The sequence below is a fragment of the Chenopodium album genome, chromosome 27 (assembly GCF_948465745.1).
Source record: "Chenopodium album chromosome 27, dcCheAlbu1.1, whole genome shotgun sequence".
Lineage (NCBI taxonomy): Eukaryota > Viridiplantae > Streptophyta > Magnoliopsida > Caryophyllales > Amaranthaceae > Chenopodium > Chenopodium album.
The window spans coordinates 7,493,610-7,501,713 of record NC_137860.1 but is presented as its reverse complement, the minus strand read 5'-3'; the positions used below and the strand labels follow the sequence as shown (position 1 = coordinate 7,501,713).

At 39.8% G+C, this 8,104-nt stretch overlaps 3 protein-coding genes across 3 annotated transcripts; all 3 read left to right on the top strand.

Moving 5' to 3' along the window:
- Window positions 1-1,565: 1,565 nt before the first annotated feature.
- LOC145619616 (uncharacterized) lies at window positions 1,566-3,738 on the top strand. The gene is made up of 7 exons (XM_081674328.1): window positions 1,566-1,569; window positions 1,665-1,766; window positions 1,854-1,982; window positions 2,024-2,734; window positions 2,847-3,022; window positions 3,185-3,292; window positions 3,439-3,738. The coding sequence occupies exons 1-7, from the start codon at window positions 1,566-1,568 to the stop codon at window positions 3,736-3,738; spliced, it is 1,530 nt and encodes a 509-aa protein (XP_081530454.1).
- Window positions 3,739-4,359: 621 nt separating this feature from the next.
- On the top strand, window positions 4,360-5,910 carry LOC145619615 (uncharacterized). The gene has a single exon (XM_081674327.1). The coding sequence runs from the start codon at window positions 4,360-4,362 to the stop codon at window positions 5,908-5,910; it is 1,551 nt and encodes a 516-aa protein (XP_081530453.1).
- A 33-nt stretch (window positions 5,911-5,943) lies between these two features.
- Window positions 5,944-6,813, top strand: LOC145619614 (uncharacterized). The gene has a single exon (XM_081674326.1). The coding sequence runs from the start codon at window positions 5,944-5,946 to the stop codon at window positions 6,811-6,813; it is 870 nt and encodes a 289-aa protein (XP_081530452.1).
- Window positions 6,814-8,104: the final 1,291 nt, after the last annotated feature.

The window sequence follows — 8,104 nt, the reverse complement described above, 5'->3', positions numbered from 1 at the left end:
TTGTTGGTACTTATTGCTTTAGTTTATGAAGCAAACAATTCTACAGTCAATTGCCCTGCTCTATTGTTTTTTATTTGTCATGAAATTGTCCTTTATTATTGAATTAGTTATACGTTTTTAGCCAACATTGTTTTATTGGTGTGATATCCCTTTATAAGCTTTAATCAAGTATTGTGTTCTAGATTAAGAAGACAGTATGTTGGAATATTGATTGACATTTATTTGTGAATCTTCTTGTCTCTTAATACTAAGTTAATGCTATTTTTGCTTGTTTTTTCAGTTTTGTCTAATTAGATATCTTCACAGTATATATATTATGTATTTTGTGCAATATTGTAGTTTCCTGTGGGCTATGTTTCCTTAAGTGATCTGCTGAAAGGTCTTCCTTGGTATTTGAATCTTTTTTGGATTGTCTTGATATCAGTTCTTCATCCTGCTGTCAGTTTTTTCAACCAAATTGCCTCTGATGCTGAGATTCCTGTTAAATATATGAATTATTTCTGGAGGACATCACACTTTGCACCTTTTGATCTTTTAATGTTGTATTCAAAATTTGCATGGCTGTCAAATGATGGTACTACATTGGACATCTACTCCATGCAATTCAATTGAAAAATAGATATTTCCTAATTCTGAAATTTGAGCATGCACATACTTAAATCATCCCTTCATCAAGCTTCTGTCATGATGTGACGAAAATGTGTGATTCAAAGTTATATATTGTCATGGCTTTATTGCCTCTGTGATGCAGATTGGACTCCGCAAAGGATGTAACTCTTTAGCTGAGGCACGCGCTACTGGGTTCAGTGAAGAGAATAAAACTTTTGGTGAGATGTGGGAGACCATTTCCAAAAGTGATTTTGTGATGCTGCTGATTTCTGACTCTGCTCAGGTTGCAATCTTGCTCCTCTAGCGTGGAAGTTTTATTTTCTCACATTTCTAAATTGCATATTTGAATTAGTTCTCAATTGCATATTTGAATTAGCGTGGAAGTCTTTAGCATCCTTGGGTTGTCTTATGGATTTGTTTTGGGGCATCTGCGGTCTTTGGGAAAGTAGTTTCCCAAGAATTTCAGTGTGATTGTTGTATGCCCAAAGGGAATGGTGCCTTCTGTAAGGAGGTTGTATGTCCAGGGTAGAGACGTCAATGGTGCTGGAATCAACTCTAGCCTTGCCGTTTATCAGGTTTGGTTCTTTTCATTGATTCTTGCTAATGCATTGTACTATTCTTTTCTATGAAAGAAGATAAATTATATCTACAATTTCTCAGTTACTATTAATTTAAATTTCTATCTCTAATTGGTGACTCAGTTAAATGGATGAATTTGAAAGGTCTACTCAATTAATAAGTAATTAAATGAGAAATAGAATAAGTCCATGACAACATTAGTTACTGCCTACTGAAGAACCAAAAGGTGGAAGGTGGAAGAAAGCAAGTAGGCATTCAAGGGAATAATCAAAGGTTAAAATAAAGCAAGAAAGCAGCTGTACAAATCAGAGCTATTTACAAGCAGCAGGTTCTCGAATTTACTTGTCCAACAACTGAAATTTTCACTTCTATATGTGATGGGTAAGCACAATGTTTCTTTTACCCCATGAATTCCCATTTTTAAAAAACCGAGAAACTTCACATTATTTAATTAAGGGTGTTTCATATTGTAGCAGATTTCCCAGAATATCCTACAACATCAAAGACAAGAATGAGTGCTCGACAACGGACGATTTTAGGGATTCCAAAACCTAAACGCCAAAAGCAATCAAAGACAGGTGAATGTCTCTAAATAATAAGCTATGCATTTCTCTGAGTTTTTAAAGAGTTGTCTCAACTGAATGTTTATTTAAAACTGCTTATAGTTGGTGCTGCAATAAATATCGGCCAATCGCTGCCTACTAAGCCTATGGAGTTGCCTGCCCCTCATTTTTGCGATAAGTGTCGTGCAAAAAAACTAGCCTTTGAGTCATTGCATTTTTGTTGCTGTGATGGTGAAGTTGAAATTGCTTCTAATGCTTTACCCCTGAATTAGATAAACTTTATACTTCTAATGACGATGATTCGGATCATTTTCAGACATATTCTCGCCTTTACAATAACCTCTTTGCTTTTAGCTCAATTGGTGGATCAATGGATGGGGATATGCATAAAGGAATATATGCTTTGAAGGTTCATGGCCAAATTTATCATAATATTCCTGACCTCTTGCCTAATAATGAACCACCACAATATTTACAGCTTTACTTCTACGATGCTATGTTTGAGGCAGAAAATAGACATCGTCTTTTTCCAAACTTACGTCCGAGTATAATTTCCTTGATCATGGCTATTATTCTTTTGAATCCATATGCCAGGTTTTTCAAGTCTCTTCGGGAGATTGAAGTCACTGAAGAGACTGAAATCAGGCTCAATAAACACCCCGTTCTTGATCAACGTGTTTACAATGCTCCGACATCCGAAGAAGTAGCTGTGATATGGAGTGAAGGTACTTCATCTAGCCAAAGCAACAACCCACACATCATTGTTCATGGGAAATCAAACAAGAGCCATAGGATATATCATTATTATGGCTGTTACGATCCTCTACAATACCCGCTTCTATTTCCTCGAGGTGACTGTGGGTGGCATCACGGTTTACTAAAAATGTCTCACGGAGGACGGTCCCAGGTGGAAGACCTTTCAAATATTGTCAATGCAGACAATGTTCAAGAGGCAGCTGATTTGGTAACTGAAGAAGGTTCTGGTAAGACAACTAATTGTGACTACTTACACAAAAAACATGTTATTTCATTTATGTCATTCCTGTATTAATCATGTAACTGTAACTACTTTTATAAAAACAAATGGAATTGCAGCTGCTGCTCGGGGGAAGAAGGGCAAGCTTATTTCTTGCATGGAGTACTATGCATACAAGTTTCAAATGCGTGCTGGAAATTTCATCCTACGGGCTGGGCGGCTGTTCTTGCAATATATTGTAGACATGTATGTGAAGATAGAGAATACTCGGCTGGATTTCTTTAGACAAAATCAGGCACAAATTAGAGCTGAGCTATATTAGGGTTTAGTAGATACACTTGAAGGCGGTGAAGCAAATGCATCGAATGTAGGTCAGTGTGTTATCCTCCCTCCTTCCTTTTTAGGGGGGCCTCGTGATATGCAACGACGTTATCTCAATGCTATCGCTCTTGTACAGCGTTTTGGGAAACCGGACTTATTCATAACGATGACCTGCAACCCAAATTGGCCAGAAATCAAAGCAGAGCTGGCACACGGGGAAAAAGCACAAAACCGACCCGATCTTGTAGCTCGTGTTTTCAGAGCAAAGCTTATAGCACTGAAAAAAAAATAAAAGAAGAACAAGTGTTTGGAGAGGTGGCTGCGTTCATTTATGTAGTTGAGTTCCAAAAACGTGGCTTGCCACATGTTCATATGCTCATTATTTTAAAGCCGGAATTTAAGATAAAGCATCCAGACTCATTTGAAAAGTACGTGTCTGCTGAAATTCCTTCTCGTGAAAACCCACACTTACGAAAAGTGGTCTTAAACCATATGATACATGGCCCATGTGGGAAGGATAACCCTAAATGCCCATGCATGAAGCATAGAGGAATGGAAGGGAAGTGCAAATACGACTACCCTAAGTCTTTTTCAGATATTACAACAAGCCATGAAAGTGGGTATCCTGAATACAGACGTCGGGACACAGGGGAGTCTATTGTGATTCGAAGGAAAAGGTTGGACAACTAGGGATGTCAATGGGGCGGGGCGGGGCGGATGTTGGCCTTCCCATCCCCATCCCCACCTATTATTTTCATCCCCATCCCCATCCCCATCCCCGCAGCGGGTCCAATTTTCATCCCCATCCCCGCTCCACCGGGTACAACTCCAAAACCATCCCCGCCCCACCCCCCACTTGGATATCCATCCCCACCTAATCCCCACCAAAGACCAGCCTAATCCCCACCCAAGATCCACCTAATCTCCGTATCTCAAATACACAATCCTACACAATTAATACGAATTATAAAATAAACGTTCTACGCACATTTTTGTGTTATAATATAAGTGTCGTACAAAGTATTATAATTAATATTGTATTTTACGTAATTATTTTATAAATACTACAAAAGTATGTAATTTTACTTTAAAAGATATATAGATGTGGGTATGAGGTGGGGATGGGGCGGGTACGAAGTGGGGCGGGTGGGGCGGGTATAACTTAAAATCCACCCCCGCCCCATCACCCATGGCGGGTATGGTTTTTATCCCCATCCCCGCCCCACCACCCACCAAACCGAGACCCATCCCCGCCCCACTGGGGCGGGGATGGGGCGGGTCTCCTACTTGACCCGCCCCACTGACATCCCTATGGACAACCGTTGGGTCGTTCCATATAACCCTTATCTATCTGCCTTATTCGACTGTCACTTGAATGTGGAGGTATGTTCAACAATTCAAGCAGTTAAGTACCTTTACAAATACGTTTATAAAGGACATGATCGGGTATCATATAACATACAAGCTTCATCAGGCCCTGTAAATGAGATTGAACAATTCCAAGCAGGCCGTTGGGTATCCCCTTGTGAAGCCGCATGGAGAATCTTTGGGTTTGACCTGTTTGAGATGAGCCCACCAGTAGTAACATTGCAAATTCACCTGCCTAATCAGCACAGTGTGAGGTTCTCTCCCAATGAACAACTAGCCTCTGTTGTTTCAGATAGGCGCCGAGCCCGTACTTCATTAACCGAGTTCTTCAGAATGAACAACACTGTCCCAAACATACCAAAATACACATGTGCAGACTTTTGTGAGCATTATGTGTGGAATTATGGTACAAAAACATGGTCTAAGCGGGCTAATGTGCGAACTGCAATAGGGCGTCTGACTTTTGTGGCTCCATCCGAAGGGGAAAGATATTTTCTCAGGCTGCTACTAATCAATGTAAGGGGACCAAAATCATTTGAAGATTTACGAACAGTCAACGGCCACCTTTGTGCAACATTTCAGGAAGGAGCCTTGAAACTTGGCCTCCTGGCAGAAGATGACGCCGTTGATAAATGTATGGCAGAGGCTGTTACTGCACATATGCTAACAGCTTTGCGTAAATTATTTGCTACAATATTAATTTTCGGAATGCCAAGAGATCCCCTAGCCCTTTGGCAAAAGTACTACATTCATTTGTCCGAAGATATCAGACACCAAAATCCAGGAATGGAAGACAAAGTGAAGGCCCTTACTGTGCAAGGGGTTGAGCGTTTCTTAGAAGAAATGGGGAAAACTTTGGAAGAATTTGGCCTAGGGGTGTTGATAAGCAATGCAGACTCCGGACTACGACAAACAAAGGATATTGCTGATGCACTCAATGCCACAATACCAGTTGAATACATTGAAGCCATTGACAAGCTCAACCTTGCCCAACGCGATGCCTTTGATTGCATCATTAAACATGTGCAGCTTAACAAACCCGGTTCATTTTTCGTTGACGGTCCGGGAGGCACTGGCAAGACATACCTTTATTGTGCATTGTATGCTGCTGTTAGAAAAATGGGCAAAATAGTTCTTCCAACAGCTACGTCCGGAATTGCTGCCTCAAACATAGTGACTGGGAGGACAGCCCATTCACGTTTTAAAATCCCCCTTGATCATACAGCTTCCATGTCTTGCAATGTATCTAAACAAAGCAGCTTAGCTGGTCTTCTACGAGAAAGCTCCTTGATTATTTGGGATGAAGCATCAATGGCAATCAAGGAAAACGTAGAGTCATTAGACTTGCTGCTTAGGGATTTATGTGATAGCCGTACAGCTTTTGGTGGCAAGGCTGTCGTCTTCGATGGGGACTTTCGGCAAGTATTGCCTGTGGTACCAAAAAAATCACAAAAAGAAGCCGTACAAGCGAGCTTAGTCTCTTCTTATCTATGACATAGTTTCAAACGAATACGACTTAGTCAAAACATGCGAGCACGGACAGATCCTGCATTCTCTGATTTCTTGCTTGCTTTAGGGGACGGCCGTATGCAAACAGAAGAGATAGCTGACATTCATCTACCAAGACAACTGGTTGTGCCATTTGAGGATGAAAACTACTCTCTGGACCAGCTTCTCAGCCAAATATTCCCGGAACTGACCGCAGGTAGTTTCAATTCCAGCATCTTCGCTGAACGTGCAATCTTGACTCCCCTCAACGATGATGTTGATGAGATAAATACTCTGCTAATTGCAAAACACCCAGGTCAGGCTGTAACCTACAAGAGTTTTGATGTGTTAATTGATGAAAATTGCAAAATTTACACAACTGAATTCCTAAACACTTTATGCCCCGGAGGAATGAGTCCACATGAATTGGTTCTAAAGGAAAATTGCCCCGTTATTCTGCTGAGGAACCTTGCTCCAGCCTCTGGCTTATGCAATGGGACACGACTCATATGTAAAAGTAACTACCCTAACATGATTGAGTGTGTAATTGCAACTGGCCATCATACTGGTGAATATGTATTTCTGCCACGCATTGACTTGCGGCCCTCTGCCTCAACTAATTACCCGTTCCAGCGAAAACAATTCCCAATCAAGCTTTGTTTTGCTATGACAATCAACAAAGCCCAGGGACAAACACTCACTCAAGTAGGGATATACCTTAGACGACCTTGCTTCTCTCATGGACAACTGTATGTTGCCCTTTCTCGGGCCCGGAATTTTAAACATGTAAGGGTACTGACCAAGCCTACAACTGAAGATCAGCATGTATACAGTGCAAAAAATGTTATTTTGTTTGAGATCTTACTACGATCAGGTGTTACACAGCAATCTCCTTCAAGGTCAGTATAATTACAACCTCTTGATTTATTTTTAATAATGTATGCCGCTCACCTAATGTGTAGCTGCTAAAGTCAAAACCATTCTTTTATGACAGGAACACTTGAAACAAGAACTTCGGTCTGCTTATCTTCACGATGTCCCATAACCAAAATTTCAGCCAATTTAAAATTCCAAATGAAGGAGAATATTTCAATAACTTAGTTCATCTTTAAATTTAACAAAATGTTGTTGTTTCTTGAAACAATCTATTACTTCTTCTTCTGAAATTTTGTACATGCGCTTACTTTTTTTTTTTGTCTTTGGTTTAGATTCCATAATTTGTGCCAGCCCAATAAAGGTTCATCCATTGACAGATGCATTTATATGCATAATAAGAATATCTTGAGGTTTACTCTTATCTCTCCAGATCAGAGAAGAACCTACCAAACTCTGTTAAACTTGACAGAATCTTTTATGCCGCGCTACCCCAATTATAATTTCACCTCAATTTCTCTCTCCTCTTATTTTTAAGCACACTCTCTCTCTCTCTCTCTTTCTGCAACTGCAAGTGCAAGTGATCCAGGTCTCTTTCTCCTCTTATTTCTCTCTCTTTATGATGTGCCAGTCTATAGCGGTGACAATAGCTTTTTCAAGTTCTAAGTCATTTTGTGGATTTGTTATTGTATAGGTGTTGATGTTAAGTCGAAGGTGCCTAGCAAGGTGGAACTCGAATTTGGCAATGTCATCCATCTATCTCAGGTACTTGAATTGGTACCTAGAATTTCTTGACTTGATTAAATGCTGGTGTTTATAGTAGGCTTACTATGATTTTTTTTGTTCTGTCAGGCTACTTTAAGTGACGTAAAGAAGGATAACGAGCCTGTAGTACTTCGTGTCAAGGTAGAAGGCAAGGATCATGTGCTTGGAATTCTAAGCCAGTCCACACCTCAACTGTCCTTCGACTTGGTGTTTGACTCTGAGTTTGAGATCTCGCACAACTTCAAGAATGGAAGCGTTCACTTTTTGGGGTATGAGATGCCAATGAGATATCCTTTTTATTTGTTTTGTTTTATAACTTTTTTTTAGCTTTAATTTGTTTTAATGATCTTAAATTAATCATTGCAATTGAAAGTGATTGATGCTCTAAAATTTTCAATTATGGTTAGATGCACATAAATAGTTTCTGTGGGTTGTGCAAATAATGTTAGTAGTTCATACTTGACCTGTTGAATGTGTAGTTCAGGTTTTTTGTTTAGTTACCAATTGCTTATAAGAATTTATTTCTATTTTGACTTGTATTATCTAGCTTCCTTGCCTTTGT

Bases quoted from the DNA above. Each gene is read 5' to 3' on its own strand.
- LOC145619616 (XM_081674328.1), top strand. The intron at 1,767-1,853 runs GTGAATGTCTCT...AACTGCTTATAG, and splicing joins CCAAAAGCAATCAAAGACAG to TTGGTGCTGCAATAAATATC. The intron at 3,293-3,438 runs GTAGCTCGTGTT...ATTATTTTAAAG, and splicing joins CACAAAACCGACCCGATCTT to CCGGAATTTAAGATAAAGCA.
- LOC145619615 (XM_081674327.1), top strand. From the start codon at position 4,360: ATGGACAACCGTTGGGTCGTTCCATATAACCCTTATCTATCTGCCTTA.
- LOC145619614 (XM_081674326.1), top strand. From the start codon at position 5,944: ATGCGAGCACGGACAGATCCTGCATTCTCTGATTTCTTGCTTGCTTTA.